We start from the raw sequence: 20822 nt of genomic DNA on the forward strand, positions 1-20822 counted from the left end.
TAAGAGCTCAAAAATGATATCCATTATCATAGAGTCTTGCCCTTGAAGGATGATGTGAAAAGTCGCTTAATGCATGAGTCAGTGCCTTCTGGAGTATCCCCAGCCAGCAGTATCCAGGCTGTGATCAAACTCCCTTAGTGCCCACCCAATGCAATGCATTCTGCTTGCTTGCTTGCTTGCTTGTTTTGTAGACTTTTAACTTTCTCAATATTAGACAGATGTAACTTCTTGCTTCTCTTAAGCCAAAATGTTCTTGACTATTATGCCAACATTTTCTGCCCTGGCATCGTCAAGTATCTGAAGATAGTCATCAAACTGCTTAAGTCTTCCTTTCTCACTGGTTCCTTAAGCATTCCAACAAAGACTAATTTCAAGTCCCCTCCATAACCCTCCAGAGTTCTTTCTTTTGCACTGCTTTTGTTTTCCAACGGTCTCTCCAATGTCTGTTTTGCAGAACTCAACAATCTGTTCCAAATATAGATTGGCCATGAGAAAATAGAGTGTTGCAGTTACCAGCTTTTTTTCCATTACCATAAAATAATTTAAAATGTCTATGATGGACCAGGCAGGGTGGCTCATGCCTGTAATCCCAGCACTTTGGGAGGCCAAGGCGGGCAGATCACAAGATCAGGAGATCGAGACCATCGGCTAACATGGTGAAACCCCGTCTCTACTAAAACTACAAAAAAAATTAGCTGGGCGTGGTGGTGGGCACCTGTAGTCCCAGCTACTCGGGAGGCTGAGGCAGGAGAATGGCCTGAACCCAGGAGGCAGAGCTTGCAGTGAGCCAAGATTTTGCCACTGCACTCCAGCCTGGGCAACAGAGCGAGACTCCGTCTCAAAAAAAAAAAAAAATGTCTATTATGGCCAGTGTAGTGGCTCATGCCTGTAATCCCAACACTTTGGGAGCCTGAGGCAGGCACATCACTTGACGCCAGGCGTTCAAGATCAGCCTGGCCGACATGGCGAAACCCTATCTCTATTAAAAATACAAAAATTAGCCGGGCGTGGCTACTTGGGAGACTGAAGCATGAGAACTACTTGGACCTGGGAGGTGGAGGTTGTAGTGAGCCATATCACGCCACTGCACTCCAGCCTGGGTAACAGAGCGAAATTCTGTCTCCAAAAAAATGAAATAAAATAAAAGCCCATAACAAATATCTTAAACCATTAAATCATCACAATAATGAATCTGGCACCCCCATTGTTTAGTTGTGATCAACGAGCAAGTCTTTTAACCTGTGGTTTATCTTTTATGTCTACATTTTATCCTATACTCCTCTGTATCTCCTCCTAGGAGGAAAAAAGGCAAAAATATTTTCAAGCATTCTGTATGAATGAAAGGAAGTTCTAGAATTTTCCTCCTCCCCCTCCTTTTGCTGCTGTGTTGAAACAGTGTTACCGTTGCTACAAAAACAAGTTTCCCTCCCCTCCCCTTCACTGAGTTCACGTATTACCTCTCTGGATAATGAACAGTATTGTTTTGTGAAGTGGCTGCAATCTCAATATATTCTGCAAGTTCCCTGATTACTGTTCCCTCCCCTTTAGGAGACAGCCTTTTCTTTCTTTAAGAGAGGAAGTATCTTGATGTAAATTAAAATAAGAATACATTGACCACCAATTCAGTTTCCAGCCTAAACCGGATATTCTCCCTGGACTTCTATAAATGTCACTGACAGTGTGTGATTGAGAACGAAAACATCTTCAGTGCCAAACAATAATGAAATAGAAGGCAGAGATACAGGAATACAAATTTCCACCATGTTTCCTGGGCTTTTCAGAAGCCTGTCTTGGCCTGTAGAGATTTCAGGTCATGATTAAATATTCTAGTCTCAGACATAGTCACTTGTAGCCTTTAAAAAAATTTTTAAACCATGGGTAATATCTATATATGAGAAGTTTTATAATCTGGTAGGTACCCTGCCGTGATACTTGCTTCCAAAATCAGTTCTTTGTTATGTTACGATACATAACATTGCCCAGAAGACACTAAAGAGGATGAAAGCTTTAGTTCTGACTGTTTATATGGATGAACGTATCTGCAACATAAGCTAAACATTTCGGATCTCTAACAGTTGTCCAGTCACATGCCCTACAAATGTAAAGTTACAGAAGTTCTGTGCCATCAAGGTTTCCAAATTCAGTGGCCATATTCTTCCTGATAAACAGTGACTTGTATACACAGAGATCTCTTTTTAAGAAAACACAGCTGGGGCCGGGTGTGGTGGCTCACGCCAGTAATCCCAGTACCTTGAAAAGCTGAGCCAGGTGGATCACCTAAGGTGAGGAGTTCAAGACCAACCTGGCCAACATGGTGAAACCCCGTCTCTGTTAAAAATATAAAAGCTAACTGGGCATGGTGGCGGACACCTGTAATCCTAGCTACTCGGGAGGCTGAGGCAAGAGAATCACTTGAACCCAGGAGATGGAGGTTGCAATGGGTCAAGATTGTGCCATTGCACTCCAGCCTGGGTGACAGAGCAAGACTTGCTCTCAAAAAAGAAGAAAACACAGTTGGCCCTCCATATCTGTAGGTTCACAGGTCAAAAATATTCAGAAGAAAAAAAATCAATGGCTATATCTGTACTAAACATGCCCAGGCTTTTTTTTTCTTATTGTCATTCCCTAAACAATACAACAACTATTTCATAGCATTTATACTGTATTAGGTGTTATGAGTAATCTAAAGAGGATTTAAAGTAAATGGGATGATGTGCATAGGTTTTTTTTTTCTAGTTTATAAACTGAAACAAGTGGTAACTTCTTCCCAAGCTTTATCTCAAGTCTTGGAAAGAATCATAATGTAACAATGTAATGTTTGAAAGTCTTGATCATAGATAGAAATCTCCAAATTAGTACAGTTATCCTTCAGTATCCACCGGAGACTCATTTCAGGACCTCACATGCATACCAAAATCCAAGAATGTTCAAGTCCCTGATATAAAATAGTATACTATCTTCTCACCCTTTTCATGAAGTAACTCAAAGAAGTCCCACTCTCTCTCTCTGCTTCCCTTTTATTATCCACTGCTTTTAAAAGTCCTAAGCTAAAACTTGTAGATAATGATCAATACCTACAATTATTGAGCATGCTTTGTGTGCCAGGCACTGAGCTAACCACTTTTTAAGGATTTCCTCATGTGATCATTACGGCAACCCTATGAGTTAGGTGCTATTACTATTCCCATTTTACAAGGGAGGAAACAGGTTTCTTGGTAGCAGGTGATTTGTCCATGATCCCACAGCCAGAAACAGGAAGAACTGGGATTTGAGAGCGGGCAGTCTAATTCTACAACCCATACACCGTGATAGTGCCTGATATTTACATTATACATGTGTGTTAATGATCTTAAAGTCTGCAAAGGAATTAAGCCTAAAAGTTTCTTCATAACCTAAGGATAATCATTCACCCCCAGCAATTAACAGAGCCATACAGATTGTACAAGTTAGAACACTAATTTCTGGGTGGAGCATTAAAACAACAGGTACATAAGTGGGCGTTGACTTCCCGTACATGGGCTGTGTTCTTTTTTCAAACTGTCAAAGTGAAGCATGGGGGCTGACGCGCGGATGAGGCTGCAAATGCCTTTTATGACAAGAATTCGATCCCAGCATCATGAAAATAGGTATTATTAATTTCCATTTGATTCAATTATTCTTTGAAAAGGAAAAATTTTCTCTCTCCTAATCTCACTGCCTTTAAAACTGATAAAACATTTGTATGCCTAAAATTAGCTCGCTTTTGTGTTCAAGGTTTTCAATGCCAACTCAAGAAAAACGTTATTGTGAAGATTATTCGCAATTCATCTAAGCTTCCTGAAAGATTCTATTCATTTCTCAAATCAGTGTCTTTCAAATACATCTCCCTCATCTCAATTCTCTCACTGTGTAAGGCCCTTCCATCTTTGACTTCCATTGTGGTAATAGGCTCCTGAATGATTGTCTTATTTCCATTCAAATTCTTTTCCAAACCATCTTGCAAACTGCTACCAGATGATCTTTACAAAAACAAATATTCTGTCACGTCGCTCCCTGCTACAAACATTTTTACGTGCTTTGGGAGCAATGGAATAAAATCTAAACCCTTAAGCGTGACATTCAAAGGCCTTTGTCATCAGAACACTCCCATTGATGTTATCCCTTCTCGAGCCAAATCAAAATACTTTCATTCTTCCTAATATACCAAAGAATATTGTCATTTGTCTTAATGCCTGGCATTAAGTAATAAATGACACAGGAGCTACAGCTAGGCAAGCTGCGTCTCTATTACAGGATAAGCTATGCCAGGGTTTGGGGTGTGAGGGTTATTCTACCACCTCCCAACTGGCAGCAGCGACAATATCACCACCCAACCTTCAATTTCCATCTAGCCTCCCTTTCCTTCCCTTGGGTGAATAAAGAGGGTCTCTTTTTAAAGTGTTGTTGTGCCTCAACGCCTTCCAAGCAGAGATCGTTCATCTGAATGGCAACAAAATACCCTACTGATGCCAAACATCTTGAGTGCATTGTGGGGTGTAGTATAGTTTATGTTTGACAGTGGAAAATACTCAGCAATGTCCCAAATACTACCTCCCCAGGGCAAAACACACATATACATGTTTCAAAAAATCTTTCTTCTGGCCGGGCGTGGTGGCTCAAGCCTGTAATCCCAGCACTTTGGGAGGCCGAGACGGGCGGATCACGAGGTCAGGAGTTCGAGACCATCCTGGCTAACACGGTGAAACCCCCGTCTCTACTAAAAAATACAAAAAAAAAAAAAAACTAGCCGGGCGAGGTGGCGGGCGCCTGTAATCCCGGCTACTCGGGAGGCTGAGGCAGGAGAATGGCGTAAAAACCCGGGAGGCAGAGCTTGCAGTGAGCTGAGATCTGGCCACTGCACTCCAGCCTGGGCGACACAGCGAGACTCCGTCTCAAAAAAAAAAAAAAAAAAAAAAATCTTTCTTCCCTAAGAAGACAGCCCTTGAAAAACAGCTTGCTGACCATATGTTTGATAGGTCATGGATCTGTGGTTTTCACTGGAGAAATCTCTCTTGTGTCCATCAATTCTTTCTATTCATTCTTTTTTTTTTTTTTTTTTAAATGAAGTCTCACTGTATTGCCCAGGCTGGAGTGCAGTGGCACCATCTTGGCTCACTGCAACCTCTACCTCCCGAGTTCAAGCAATTCTCCTCCCTCAGTCTCCTGAGTAGCTGGGACAGGCACGCACCACCACACCCGGCTAATTTTTGTATCTTTAGTAGAGACGGGTTTCACCATGTTGGCCAGGCTGGTCTTGAACTCCTGACTCAAGTGATCCGCCTGCCTCAGCCTCTCAAAGTGCTGGGATCACAGGCGTGAGCCACTGCTCCCTGCCTTTTCTATTCCTTCCTGTTATCTAGTCAGAAGCAAAATACATGTTCCCCCAACAGCTGCTGTGGTGTTAACAGGAGACATATTCAGAGCTTGAGTTCTTTTTACCAGAGTGTGTGGAGAACTCTACACAGGCAACCTACGTAGACAAAGTTCACAATATCAAGTCCTTCTCTCTGTTCAAACCAGCTTAGAGCCTAAACTGCCTTAAGATTCTTTGAGGTGTACGTTTTTTGCAGTGGTCCATGAAAACCCATCTAACTCAACAATACAGAACAAAATTAAACCTCTCTTCATTCACCAAATGTTCTGCCAGAAAGAATCTTTGTGTTTTGTCAAGGTAGATGAACAAAATGTTTCCCTCTATAGCCAAGCCTTGTTGAAAGCCACACTTAAAAGTTTAATGTTACACACCCCTACCAGGTGTCCTTCCCCAAAATCATCTGGATTTTATAGACTGTTTATTATTACACTTTCTGCCAGACCTCTTGCAGTAAAATTTATTTATTTAGAAAAGAGTTTCAGCTTTGCCATCTATTAAATCTGAATAGATCAGACACCAGATTGTTTAATTCAATAGGTAGTTCTATACTCCACAAGCACACGATTTGCCATTTGAGTATCTAGGTAGAAGTAACCCAGGAATGTGATAACGTGGGTCCTCAAAGCAGCTGAATCCCTGCAGTAAATATGTCCCTTCACTTTCTATGGAACTTAAACCAGAGGCTTCATGGAGGTTCTCTGAACCTTGCTTCACACCAAGCATTTTTCACACACTTCTAATAGACTTGGGAGGCCCTACATATATCCCTCTTCACAGTACAGCTTGGCGGTTAAGTGGCTACACAAACTTTCTATGCTCATAGAGACCTTTATTAGTCTTTATTTCAGTCAGAATTATTTATGTGCCTTTCAGCAGCACCTATGGTTTAAGACAAATACAGTAGCCATTTCCTCTTTTCTGTCAAGTTGAAAAGCCTCATCCTGGCTTTGTTATTGTGCTCTTCCAAACTGAGAAGACTACATGGACATCTCAATGGAAAGTCACTGCCGACCAAGACCACTTGATCCTGCCTGTTTAATGATCCTGTTTATTTTAAACCTGGATTTAAAGACCTAATGCTGCCGGGCGTGGTAGCTCACACCTGTAATCCCAGCACTTTGGGAGTTCAAAGGGGGTGGAGCACTTGAGGTCAGGAGTTCAAGGCCAGCCTGTCCAACATGGCAAAACCCTGTCTCTACTAAAAATACAAAAATTAGCCGGGTGTGGTGGCGCATGCCTGTAATCCCAGCTACTTGGGAGGCTGAGGCACAAAAATCACTTGATTTTTCACACTTGATTCTCGAGTGAGAATTGCTTGAATCTGGGAGGTGGAGGTTGCAGTGAGCTGAGGCTGCACCACTCCACTCCAGGCTGAATGACAGAAAGAGACTCTGTCTCAAAAATAAAAAAAAAAAGAGACCTAATATCCACCTACTATCTGTCTTCATTTCTGATTACTGCCCACCACAGCCTCTTTCTATCGCCCAGACATCCCTCCTATTTACCTCTGATCCTTCATTCACATCCTCCCATCAGCCCTCAAAAACTATTTGTATATATGCATATGTATATGTGTGTGTGTGTGTATATATGTATATCTTCACACGGCTAAATTGAGGAAAAATTTCCCCCATTTTCTTTTTGTGTCTCTTTTTGTCCTTTCTCTCTTATCCCACCAAAAATAAACAGGGAACTACGACACGACATGATTGATTATACAGTGTAATACGACTTTTTAATAATTTAAAGAAACATCTCTATAGGCCCTTTAAGTTGGCAGAAATGCTCAAGGTAGTAAGCTTTCTTTGTAAACACATTTTGCCTTTGAAAGCACCGATATTACTTTGAGATTGCATTATTACACAGTTCATTTTCACCCTCTAATCTCCACAGATTGGGTCTGTCAGTTCCTACCTGTAAGCTGTGCTCTGCCCCAAAGTTACACTCAACCATGTTTCTAGTTCAAAGTATAACTTAGCAGACACCTCACCCACTTCTACTTCATTCTTTTTTTTATTTTATATTTTGAGATGGAGTCTCATTCTGTTGCCAGACTTGAGTGCAGTGGTGTGATCTCAGCTCACTGCAACCTCCGCCTTACTGCACCTGGCTAATTTTTGTGTTTTTAGTAGAGACAGGGTTTTGCCATGTTGGCCAGCCTGGTCTTGAACTCCTGACTTCAAGTGATCTGCCTGTCTTGGCCTCCCAAAGTGCTGAGATTACAGGCATGAGCCACCAGGCTTGGCCTTCATTCTCTTTTCTGGAAAAAAATGTATTCTTATTTTCATAGAGGCAGGGTCTTCACTATGTTGCCCAGGCTGGTCTTGAACTCCTGGGCTCAAGCAGTGCCCTTGCCTCAGCCTCCAAAAGTGCTGGGATTACAGGTGTGGGCCCCTGTGCCTGGCCTACTTCATTCTCTAATCAGGGTAACTGGGTTACTGCCTAGTGAGCTATGATTCTGCCACTGCTCTCCAGTCTGGGTGACAGAGCAACACCCCTGTCTTAAAAAAAAAAAAAAAAAAAAAAAAAAAGCAGAAAAAAAGGCAGCAGAAAAAAAGGCAGCAGAGTCTTACCAGCAGCACCTCTTTTTTTTTTTTTTTTTTTTTTTTTGAGACAGAGTCTCGCTCTGTCACCCAGGCTGGAGTGCAGTGGCGCAATCTCGGCTCACTGCAAGCTCCGCCTCCCGGGTTCACGCCATTCTCCTGCCTCAGCCTCCTGAGTAGCTGGGACTACAGGCGCCCGCCACTGCGCCCGGCTAATTTTTTGTATTTTTAGTAGAAACAGGGTTTCACCGTGGTCTCGATCTCCTGACCTTGTGATCCGCCCGCCTCGGCCTCCCAAAGTGCTGGGATTACAGGCGTGAGCCACCGCGCCCGGCCAGCAGCACCTCTTTAACCCACCATAGTCAACTGCAAAACCTCCTTCATGTTAAGTCTTCATGGCTAAAAAGGGGATTTCCTAAATACCTCCCTAACCATTGCTGGGGTAAGAGTTCCTCCTCATAAGGCCAGCTTCTTTCCCTTTCTGTCCCCTCTAAGGGAAGCTCCCCTCTGCCTCCTCCAGTGAGCTTCTGAAGCCATAACCATTGTGAGAAATAGCTCCTACCTCAAAGACTTCTTTTTTTTTTTTTTTTTTTTTTTTTTTTGAGACGGAGTCTCGCTCTGTCGCCCAGCCCAGGCTGGAGTGCAGTGGCGCGATCTCGGCTCACTGCAAGCTCCGCCTCCCGGGTTCACGCCATTCTCCTGCCTCAGCCTCCCGAGTAGCTGGGACTACAGGCGCCCGTAACCGCGCCCGGCTAATTTTTTGTATTTTTAGTAGAAACAGGGTTTCACCGTGGTCTCGATCTCCTGACCTTGTGATCCGCCCGCCTCGGCCTCCCAAAGTGCTGGGATTACAGGCGTGAGCCACCGCGCCCGGCCTAAAGACTTCTTATAACATCTTGTCACAGGAGGTGAGCACTGCCAGGGCTCCACCACAGTGCTCAAAGGCAGGGCCTAGAAAGTCATATTAGTTAGGATACAGGTTCAGCTGCTTTAACAAAAGCCCATTCCAGCCAGGCGCAGTGGCTCAAGGCTGTAATCGCAGCACTTTGGGAGGCTGAGATGGGCAGATCACGAGGTCAGGAGATTGAGACCATCCTAGCTAACACAGTGAAACCCTGTCTCTACTAAAAATATAAAAAATTAGGTAGGCGTGGTGGTGGGCACCTGTAGTCCCTGCTACTCTGGAGGCTGAGGCAGGAGAATGGAATGAACCTGGGAGGCGGAGCTTGCAGTGAGCTGAGATCCGGCCACTGTACTCCAGCCTGGGTGACAGAGCGAGACTCCGTCTCAAAAAAAAAAAAAAAAAAAAAAAAAAAAAAAAAAAAAAAACCTGTTCCACAGACCCACTCAGTTTTGTAAGAAAAAAATAAATAGCCCAAAAGGATTCCAGGAGAATATTTTCACTTAGTAATCTAAAGGAAGTGGTCCAGAAAAGTAGGGCAGCTCTGTTCCATGAGGTCACCCAGGGGCCCAAACTTCTATAAATGAAAAACCATGTTTTCTTCATTTATATGGTGCAAGGTGGCTCATCACTGCATCTATATTCTAGCCCACGAGAAGAGGAGGAAAGGGGATGTAGAAGTCCTTGGACTCTGGTACAGAAGGCTCCAATGTCAGGGGTTATATTTGACTTCAAGAAAACTGTTGGTTCTATCTTCAAAATATACCTAGAATCTAATCATTTCCCATCACCTTCACTGCTACCACCTATTCCAAGCCACTGTCATCTCTGGCCAGGATTATTGCAATAATTTTCCATCTGGTCTGCCTATTTCTTACTTGTTTGCCCCACCATTATACCTAACAGTCTATTCTCAACAGAGCAGAAAGAGGGATCTTTCTATAATAAAAATCAGATTGCTTTTTCCCTTTGCAAAAATCCTTCAAAGGCTGACAAGCATCTATATGATGTAACCTCCTACGTTCTTGTTGAATTTTTTCCTTCTCATCTTCCTCTTGCTTGGTTTTCTCATTCTATCCTAGACAGACGGGCATCCTTATTGCTTCTAGAATATGTTAGACACACTTCTGCCATAGCAAGAGTGCCTGGAACACTCTTGCTGGAAATATCCACGACTAATTCCCTCACCTCCATCAAGCCTTTGCTGTTATTTTCTCAAGGAGTCCTTCTCAGACCACCTTATTGAAAATTAAAACCAGGCTGGGTGCAATGGCTCAAGCCTGTAATCCTAGCATTTGGGATGCTGAGGTAGGCAGATCACTTGAAGTCAGGAGTTTGAGACCAGCCTGGCCAACATGATGAAACCCAATCTGTACTAAAAATATGAAAATTAGCTGGCTGTGGTGGCTCATGCCTGTAACCCCAGCTACTCGGAGGCCGAGGCAGGAGAATCACTGGAACCCAGGATGCGAAGGCTGCAGTGAGTTGAGATCATGCCACTGCACTCCAGCCTAGGCAACAGAGCAAGAATCTGCCTTAAAGAAAAGAAAGAAAGAAAGAAAGTTAAAACTACCTTCTATTCCCTTTATCCTGTTCAATTTTTTCATCTTTCTATAGCACTTACCGTATTTTAATATACTATGTAATTTTAATTACTTTTTTACTATCTATCCCTACCTGGTAAATATAAAATCTAAGAGGGAAGAAATAGTTGTCTTATTTAGTGAAGTATCTCAGTAGAGTAGTGCCTGAACAATGTGAGCACACCAAATATTGACTGAATGAATGAGTGATCGGGATTCAAAAATGGTGGTTGCCACTCCTGAGTTAGTCTTATGGGTTGTATGGTAATTCTCCTCCCCCACCAAAAAAAGATATGTTGAAGTCCTAACCCCCATTACCTCAGACTGTGACCTTATTTGAAATGGAGTCTAGGTTGGGCACAGTGGCTTATGCCTGTAATCCCAGCACTTTGGGAGGCTGAGGCAGCCAGATCACGAGGTCAGGAGTTCGAGCCCAGCCTGGCCAACATAGTGAAACCCCATCTCTACTAAAAATATAAAAATTAGCCAGATATGGTGGTGCACGCCTGTAGTCCCAGCTACTCAGGAGGCTGAGGCAGGAGAATCGCTTGAACCCAGGAGATGGAGGTTGCAGTGAGCCAAGATCATGCCACTGCACTCCAGCCTAGGCAACAAGAGCGAAACCCTGTCTAAAAAAATAAAAAATAAAAAAATATATAAAAATTTAAAAAAAGAGGGAGAGAGAAATGGGGTCTTTACAGAGGCAATAGAATAGAAAATAGAATGAGGTAAGGGTGGGCCCTAATCCAAAATGACTGCTGTCTTTATATAAAGGGGAGATTTAGACACAGAGTCACACAGGGAGAATGCTATGTGAAGATGTAGGCAGAGATCAGTGTAACACGTGTCCAAGCCAAGGAAAGCCAATGTTTGCCAGCAAACCACAAGAAGCTAGGCAAGAGGCATGGAAAAGATTTTCCAGGACAGCCCTCAGAAGGAAACAACCTTGATTTCAGACTTAGCCTCCAGACTGTGAGACAATACATTTCTGTTGTCTTAGGCCAAGCAGTTTCTGGTGCTTTGTTACTGCAGCCCTAGGAAATGAATACATTTAGTCTCTAGATATTTGGAAAGGTCTAAATGAGGTCTGGAAACTTACTTAGATCGGGAAGTACCTGAAAACTGTAAAGCAATAGCCAAACATAGTATAATAGGTAAACAAGAGTATGTCTTCAAAAGTTAACTGTGTCCACTCAAGGATTCAGTAGGACAGTTGCTAAGTTCTGCCGTCTCTCTTTTCTCCACTCTGTCCCTACCCCTCACTATCACCATCACACAAAAACATCTGCTGTAAGTCTTGGGGGAATTCCTAAGCTCCTGTTTCCCATAAAAGATTCAGGTGAGCATCAACCAGCTGTTCTTGAAGCTTTTTCTCCAAGCCTGAACTACACCTTAAATCTAATGCAATCTGCTTCCTGGAAGATTAGAACCTCTCTGGTGCAGGGCTTTCTGTTTGAAGTTGTTCTGTTCAGATAGATCACTCATCCTCAAGGCATACGCACACACATGTAAACATACCACTATCCCACCCTCCAACCCCCTTCCCCAACAGAAAGCAGAAGAAGATGTTTGCCTTCAACAGGCCCTGAGATGATCACACTGTCCCAGCAGGGTCAGTAATGACATTGGAAGGGGAGGCTCCTGACTTTTGGTGAGGATAGTGGTTAGAAGCTATTAGGGGTCTTCCATGGGCTTTTTCTTTGTTTGGGGAATGAGATTCTGTTTAGGGTTTTATAAGGTGATTCAGACCACCCCATAGGCCATATGGCTTCTGAATTGCTAATAGCCTAAAGGAACAGATCATAGGTAGCTGGAAGGTAAGGATGTCCTAGTACACAGAAAAGACAAAGTTTTAGACTAAGCTGGCAAGGATCTGACACTGGGGAGAGTCAGTCACCAGAAGGAGTGAGTGAGAGGGCAGAGCGAGATCCCAGGCCTGAAAGAACGGGGCACCACCACAGGAGCCAATTCTTGCTCACTGGAGTGGGACCCGCGAAGGAAGGGATTTGGTGTCGAGGAATAAGCCAAGATCCTGGTGATAGAACTGTGGGTTGGCCGGGCGTGGTGGCTCACTCCTGTAATCCCAGCACTTTGGGAGGCCGAGGCGGGTGGATCACGAGGTCAGGAGTTCAAGACCAGCCTGGCCAAGATGGTGAAACTCTGTCTCTGCTAAAAATACAAAAAAAAAAAAAAAAAAGTTAGCCGGGCAAGGTGGCAGTTGTAATCCCAACTACTTGGGAGGCTGAGGCAGGAGAATCGCTTGAACTCGGGGGGCGATGGTTGCAGTGAGCCCAGATCACGCCACTGCACTCCAGCCTGGGTGACAGAGTGAGACTCCATCTCAAAAAAAAAAAAAAAAAACAACAACAACCAGAACTGTGGGTCAAGGTTAGAGAGAGTCTGGCAGTGACACTGACATAGGGGTGAACTCACAAAATCTCACTTAAAGTTTTAAAATTATCTTTGGTTTGGAATGGGAGCCAATCATTTATTAAGCATCTGTTAATCACCTGTGATATATTAAGATATACAAGGCACTGGGGGTACAGCAATGACAGTCCTTATTCTCAAAGAGTTCACAGTCTATTAGGGGAGAAATTAAAAATAAATTAATGACAACATAATGTGTTAAGTGTGATAAGACAAGTATGACAGAAGAGGGGAATGCTGTCGTGGTTAAGAGCTCAGGCCATGGGTCCAACAGATCTGACTTTAGATCCTGACCCTGCAATTGCAGGTTGTGTGATCTTGAGTAAGTTACTAAGCTGCTATAAGCTTCAGTGTTGTTTCTTATAAATGAGACCAATAATAGTACAGTTGACCCTTGAACAACATGGGTTTCAACTGTGCAGATTCACTTAGGCATAGAGTTTTTTCCCTCTGCCCCTACCACCCCGAGACAGCAAGACCCACCCATCCTCTTCCTCATCTTCAACCTACTTGTTGTGAAGATGATGAGGATGAAGCCCTTTATGATGGTCTACTTGCACTTAATGACTAGTAAATACATGTTTTCTTCCTTGTGATTTCCTTTTTTTTTTTTTTTAATTGAGATGGAGTTTTGCTCTTGTTGCCCAGGCTAGAGTGCAATGGTACGATCTTGGCTCACTACAACCTCCACCTCCCAGGTTCAAGCAATTCTCCTGTCTCAGCTTCCCAAGCAGCTGGGATTACAGGCATGTACCACCATACCCAGCTAATTTTGTATGTTTAGTAGAGACAGGGTTTCATCATGTTGGTTAGGCTGGTCTTGAGCTTCTGACCTCAGGTGATCCACCCACCTCGGCCTCCCAAAGTGCTGGGATTATAGGAAAGAGCCACTGCTCTTAGCCCCTTATGATTTCCTAATAACATTTTCTTTTCTCTAGCTTACTTTGTTGCAAGAATACAGTATATAGTACATAAAACATACAAAATATGTGTTAATTGATGCTTTATGTCATTAGTAAGGCTTTTGATCAACAGAAGGCTATTAATAATTACGTTTTGAAGGAGTCAAAAGTTATATGCAAGTCAAGTTTGGTGGTGTGTTCCTGTAGTCTCCGCTACTGAGGAGGCTGAGTCAGGAAGAACCCTTGAGCTCAGGAATTTGAGTTCAGCTTGGGCAACATAGTAATACTCGTTTCTAAAAAAAAAAAGAAATAGGGCCAGGCGTGGTGGCTCACGCCTGTAATTCCAGCACTTTGGGAGGCTGAGATGGGCAGATTACTTGAGGTCAGGAGATCAAGACCAGCCTGGCCAACATGGTGAAACCTTGTCTCTACTAAAAATACAAAAATTAGGCATGGTGGCACAAGCCTTTAGTCTCAGCTTCTTGGGAGGCTGAGGGAGGAGAATCTCTTGAACCCAGGAGGCAGAAGTTGCAGTGAGCCAAGATCGCACCACTGCACTCCAGTCTGGCCAACAGAGCAAGAGAGTTGGTCTCAGTAATAATGATAATAATAATAATAATAATAATAATAATAAGGCCAGGCATGGTGGCTCACGCCTGTAATCCCAACACTTTGGGAGGCCAAGGCGGGCAGATCACCTGAGGTCAGGAGTTCAAGACCAGCCTGGCCAAGAAGGTGAAACCCCATCTCTACTATAAATATAAAAATTAGTAAGGCACGGTGGTGGACATCTGTAATCCCAGCTACTAGGGAGGCTGAGGCAGGAGAATCACTTGAACCCGGGAGGCGGAGGTTACAGTGAGCTGAGATTGCGCCACTGCACTCCAGCTTGGGCAACAGGGCAAGACACTGTCTCCAAATAATAATAATAATTATTATTATATTTTTATTATATTATTATATTATATTATTATAATTATAATTATTATTATTATTATTATAGACTGGGCACAGTGACTCACTCCTATAATTCCAGCACTTTGGGAGGCTAAGGCAAGAGAATCACTTAAGGCCAAGAGTTCAAGACCAGCCTGGGCAACATAACAAGACCCCATCTCTACAAAAATAAAAATATCAGCCAGGCATGGTGGTGTACTTCTGTAGTCCCAGCTACTTGGGAGGTTGAGGTGGGAGAATCACTTGAGCCTCAGAGTTTGAAGCTGCATTGAGCTATGATTGTGTCCCTGCACTCTGACCTGGGTGACAGCGGGAGACTATGTCTCAATAACGATGAAAAGCTTTATGTAAATTTTTTTACTGTGTGTGGGGTCAGCGCCTCTAGGTACCCCCCATGTTTTTCAAGGGTCACCTGTAGTTACCTACAATGTAAGATCTTTTTTTTTTTAAGAGACGGTTTCTCACTTTGTTGCCCAGGCTTGTCTCAAACTCCTAGGCTCAAGCAATCCTCCTGCCTTAGCCTCTCAAAGCACTGGGATTACAAGTGTATGTAGGATTCTTATGAGGATCAAATTAGATCATGCATGTCTGGCATCTAGTAAATTCGCAATAACATTGACTATTATTTTATTGTAAATTGTTTTAATAATAATAATTATTATTATTATTATCTGCAGGAATGTAAGTCAGAAAATTTTCTAAGAAAGGTGGCATTTGAATTGAATATTGAAGAACAAAAAGTTGCTGGGTTAGGGTTGGGAGGAAGGGAAAAAATTGCTTTTGTTTTTTAATTATGCCCTGCTAGATTTCTCAGAAGGTTTTAGGTAGGATGATGAATTCAGTGATAGTCAAATTGAATTTGAGATGACTGTGAGCAACACAGGATGTTTTGACCTCTTTATACTATAATCTAAAATTTTACATATTTGCCTCATGTATGATTGTAGCTCCATGAAATGAATATAACTATTAATCTTTTTTCTGCTTGATCTTCAATACTGCAGATATAAATAGCACAAAATAAAATGGAAGAAGACAGAGTTGCACACAGTACACTTTTGTGCTGATTGAAAAACTGACATTTAAGTCTTCTTAACCCAGAAAATTGGCCTTGATGAGAAAAAAGGCAGAGGGGCTGGGCGGGGTGGCTTATTACTGTAATCTCAGCACTTTTGGAGGCCGAGGTGGGTGGATCACGAGGTCAAGAGATTGAGACCATCCTGGACAACATGGTGAAACCCTGTCTCTACTAAAAATACCTGGAGGCTGAGGCAGGAGAATTGCTTGAACCCGGGAGGTGGAGGTTGCAATGAGCCGAGATGGCATCACTGCACTCCAGCCTGGCAACAAGCAAGACTCTGTCTCAAAAAAAAAAAAAAGGCCAGATGCAGTGGCTCATGCCTGTAATCCCAGCACTTTGAGAGGCAGAGGCGGGCGAATCACCTGAAGTTAGGAGTTCAACACCAGCTTGACCAACATGGAGAAACCGCGTCTCTACTAAAAATACAAAAATTAGCCCGGCATGGTGCCACATGCCTGTAATTCCAGCTACTCAGGAGGCTGAGGCAGGAGAATTGCTTGAACTTGGGAGGCGAGGTTGAGGTGAGCCGAGATCACGCCATTGCACTCCAGCTTGGTCAACAAGAGCAAAACTCTATCTCAAAAAAAAAAAAAAAAAAAAAAAAAAAACGGGCAGGGGGGTGGGCACAAAATAAAACTTACTTTGGTAGAAATTCTAAGAGACAAAATTTGGTATGGGCAAAAATTAAAGTAAAACTGATTAATAAATACAATCTTTGGCCGGACGCTCTGGCTTACACCTGTAATCCCAGCACTTTGGGAGGCTGAGATGGGTGGATCACTTGAGATCAGGAGTTCGAGACCAGCCTGGTCAACATGGTGAAACCCTGTCTCTACTAAAAATACAAAAATTAGCCAGGAATGGTAGCAGGCATCTGTAATCCCAACTACTCAGGAGGCTGAAGCAGGAGAATTGCTTGAGCCCAGGAAGCAGAGGCTACAGTGAGCCGAGATCACGCCATGCACTCCAGCCTCGGTAACAGGAGGTTGTCTCAAAAAAAAAAATAAATAAATAAAAAACAGGAGGCTGTCTCAAAAAAAAAATCTAATCTTTGTCATAAATTATTATAGAAAAGAATTATTTCAATAAGGTAAAATTTTAAATAAAGCTTAATTGCATTCTGTAGAATTATATATATATATATCAATATAGAAATTAAGTGGTCATAATCAAATTTACTCCAAAAGCCACCTTTTGGATGAGAAACCATCTATATTGATATAATTCTGATTACTATGTTTGCTTTCATAAACATGGACTCAAAACATCCTTGGATGCAAAATCTCAGGTCAAAATCTCCAGTCACCTGCAGGTGGATTGATTAGGAAGTAGTTGGAACTGTTTATCTAGAGTTTAAGTAGTCAGGGCAACAACAAATCCAGATTTTTCAGGAAAATTTTTTGTTTTGAGGTGGGGTCCTGCTCTGTTACCCAGGCTGGAGTGCAGTGGCTTGATCATAGCTCACTGCAGCCTCAAACTCCTGGGCTTATGCAATCCTCTTGCCTCAGCCTCCTGAGTTGGGACTACAGTATGAGCCACCAGACGTGGTTATTTAAAAAAAAAATTTTTTTGTAGAGACAGATTTTTGCTATATTTTCCAGGCTGGTCTCGAGTGATCTCCCTGCCTCAGCCTCCCAAAGTGCTGGGATTACAGATGTGAGTCACTGTGCCTGGCTGAAATACAGATTGTGAAGTTATCACTCTGTAAGTATTAATCTGTTTTCTTTTGCATTTGTCTGTAAGTATTAATCACTCTGTAAGTATTAATCTTACAGAGTGAAGTTATCACTCTGTAAGTATTAATCTGTTTTCTTTTGCATTAATCTGTTTTCTTTTGCATAAAATCATAATGCATATAGGAATCTAATAAATGCTTGTTGAATGTTAGACTCTCTCTAGTCAGCCCTACAAGCATTACAAACAGAAGAATTATAACTGTAGTCTGTCATTTTAATTTACCAATTACTAAATAATTTACAGAAATGAACTCTCATGCTGGGAGAATGATAATCAGAGTGAAACTGAGGCTCACCAAGACTTGAACATATGAGTATAACCACAAGTCCTATCAAAAAATATACTGTGTTTGCTGGGCATAGTTGCTCATGCCTGTAATCCCAGCACTTTGGGAGGCTGAGGTAGGAGGATCACTTGAGCCCAGGAGTTCAAGACCAGCCTGGGCAACATAGTGAGACCTTGTCTCTAAAAAAAATTTTTAAATTGGCTGGGCATGGTCGTGAGCACCTGTGGTCCTAGTTACTGGGGAAGCTGAGGTAGGAGGCACTTGAGCCTAGGAGGTTAAGGCTGCAGTGAGCCAAAATCATGCCATTGCACTCCAACTTGGGCAACAGAGTGAGACCCTGTCTCAAAAAAAGGAAAAAAAATACTATGTCTAGTCCATAACCTGAAATATTTTTATCTTCATGTTCCTTATCATTCACTGAACTTTTATTTTTCTTTAAACATTTTTTTTCTTTCTTTTCAAATTTGCTTCTACAGATTTCTTCATTCTCCATTTAGCAAGGTCATGGAAGATTTGGAGGAAACATTATTTGAAGAATTTGAAAACTATTCCTATGCCCTAGACTATTACTCTCTGGAGTCTGATTTGGAGGAAAAAGTCCAGCTGGGAGTTGTTCACTGGGTCTCCCTGGTGTTATATTGTTTATCTTTTGTCCTGGGAATTCCAGGAAATGCCATTGTTATTTGGTTCACGGGGTTCAAGTGGAAGAAGACAGTCAGCACTCTGTGGTTCCTCAATCTAGCCATTGCGGATTTCATCTTTCTTCTCTTCCTGCCCCTGTACATCTCCTATGTGGTCATGAATTTCCACTGGCCCTTTGGCATCTGGCTGTGCAAAGCCAATTCCTTCACTGCCCAGTTGAACATGTTTGCCAGTGTTTTTTTCCTGACAGTGATCAGTCTGGACCACTATATCCACTTGATCCATCCTGTCTTATCTCATCGGCATCGAACCCTCAAGAACTCTCTGATTGTCATTATATTCATCTGGCTTTTGGCTTCTCTAATTGGCGGTCCTGCCCTATACTTCCGGGACACTGTGGAGTTTAATAATCATACTCTTTGCTATAACAATTTTCAGAAGCATGATCCTGACCTCACTGTGATCAGGCACCATGTTCTGACCTGGGTGAAATTTATTGTTGGCTATCTCTTCCCTTTGCTAACAATGAGTATTTGCTACTTGTGTCTCATCTTCAAGGTGAAGAAGCGAAGCATCCTGATCTCCAGTAGGCATTTCTGGACAATTCTGGCTGTAGTTGTGGCCTTTGTGGTTTGCTGGACTCCTTATCACCTGTTTAGCATTTGGGAGCTCACCATTCACCACAATAGCTATTCCCACCACGTGATGCAGGCTGGAATCCCTCTCTCCACTGGTTTGGCATTCCTCAATAGTTGCTTGAACCCCATCCTTTATGTCCTAATTAGTAAGAAGTTCCAAGCTCGCTTCCGGTCCTCAGTTGCTGAGATACTCAAGTACACACTGTGGGAAGTCAGCTGTTCTGGCACAGTGAGTGAACAGCTCAGGAACTCAGAAACCAAGAATCTGTGTCTCCTGGAAACAGCCCAATAAGTTATTACTTTTCCACAAATCAGTATATGGCTTTTTATGTGGGTCCTCTGACTGATGCTTTCAGATTAAAATTGTTTCCAAGATAGAGAGCTGACTCTACTTTTATTGTTATTGTTTCTGGTCACTATATAGGCATCACATTTTTGTGTGGATATGAAACTTAGGAAGGATCCTCTTGACTCCTTGTGATGTGGCAATAAAAATTTTTTTTTAAACTAAAAATACTTAGGAAGGATCCACATAATTTTTTCTGCAACTTAAATGAAATGCATCATTCTTGCTAATTATACCATGGTGAATTAATCACTTTTGAAGCAATATCAGTTATTTTTTAAATAATAACTTTTCTAAAGCCTTAAGTCTTAATATTGAATATATGATTGGCCGGGCACGGTTGCTCACACCTGTAATCTCAGCACTTTGGGAGGCCAAGGCGGGCAGATCACTTGAGGTTGGGAGTTTGAGACCAGCCTGACCAACATGGAGAAACCCCACCTCTACTAAAAATACAAAATTAGCCAGTCATGGTGGCACATGCCTGTAATCCCAGCTACTCGGGAGGCTGAGGCAGGAGAATCACTTGAACCTGGGAGACAGAGGTTGTGGTCAGCAGATACCATACCACTGCACTCTAGCCTGGGCAACAAGAGCAAAACTCTATCTCAAAAATAAATAAATATATGATTAACTAATTTTTAAAACATTACAATGTTTTCTTAAATTCATTTTAATTTTGTACAAATAACCTACTAGACACATTTTTAAAATGCAACATGTATACTTAATTTCTTTATGTAATCTATGTATATACATTTATGAATTAAAGTAATTGTTGGTGATTACTTTACCAAGTAAACATCTGTTTTAGTTAATGATTTGGGAGTTTTTTCTTCTTTCTCCCTCTCTCTCTCTCTTTGTTTTTTATAGTAGGAACAGCCTTTATTGATTGCGATGGGAAGTGGAAGAGGAGGGGATATGACAGCTCGTGTTCCTGAGACGGTGTCCACAGATACTGTCGCTACACTCCAAAAACCCAGTTAACTGATGATGCTTAATAAACTCCTCCCAACCCTAGTTCTTAAAACAATTTATACTTGTGATATTATTCTCACAATTCTGAGGGTCAGGAATTCAAAGAAGTCAGAAGGGAGGTTCATCTCTCTCTGCTTTGCAATATCTGGAGCATCAGCTGGACTGAGATGATGCAAATCACAGCTGGAAGCTGCCTAAGACATCCCCTTCACTCCCTCCCTCTCCCCTCCCAACACAGCTATTCCACCATGGCACTTCAGGGTAGCCAGACTTCTTATGTGGCAATTCAGGGCTCCAAGAGGCCAAGGTGGACATTTCTAGTCCTCTTAAAGGCTATGACTGGTACAGGTACAGTATTACTTCTACTGTATTGTATTGGTCAAAGCAGGCACAGACCAGCTCAGGT

General features: G+C 42.4%; 1 protein-coding gene across 3 annotated transcripts in view; it reads left to right on the plus strand.

Annotated features, from left to right (window-relative positions):
* The window catches only part of CMKLR2 (chemerin chemokine-like receptor 2), a 48573-nt gene extending 28349 nt beyond the window's left edge, over nt 1-20224 (plus strand). For 2 of the 3 annotated variants that reach the window (XM_050750896.1, XM_050750895.1), the window contains exon 3: nt 18289-20224. In XM_050750896.1, coding sequence (XP_050606853.1) covers nt 18317-19384 — 1068 coding nt within the window. In that variant the 5' untranslated portion in view covers nt 18289-18316 and the 3' untranslated portion in view covers nt 19385-20224. Of the gene's footprint in view, nt 1-17390; nt 17494-18288 lie in introns of all 3 variants that reach the window. The other variant, XM_050750894.1, reaches the window with a different exon arrangement.
* The last annotated feature ends 598 nt before the right edge of the window (nt 20225-20822 follow it).

This window comes from Macaca thibetana, chromosome 12 (genome assembly GCF_024542745.1).
Source record: "Macaca thibetana thibetana isolate TM-01 chromosome 12, ASM2454274v1, whole genome shotgun sequence".
In the NCBI taxonomy this organism is placed as follows: Eukaryota; Metazoa; Chordata; class Mammalia; order Primates; family Cercopithecidae; genus Macaca; species Macaca thibetana.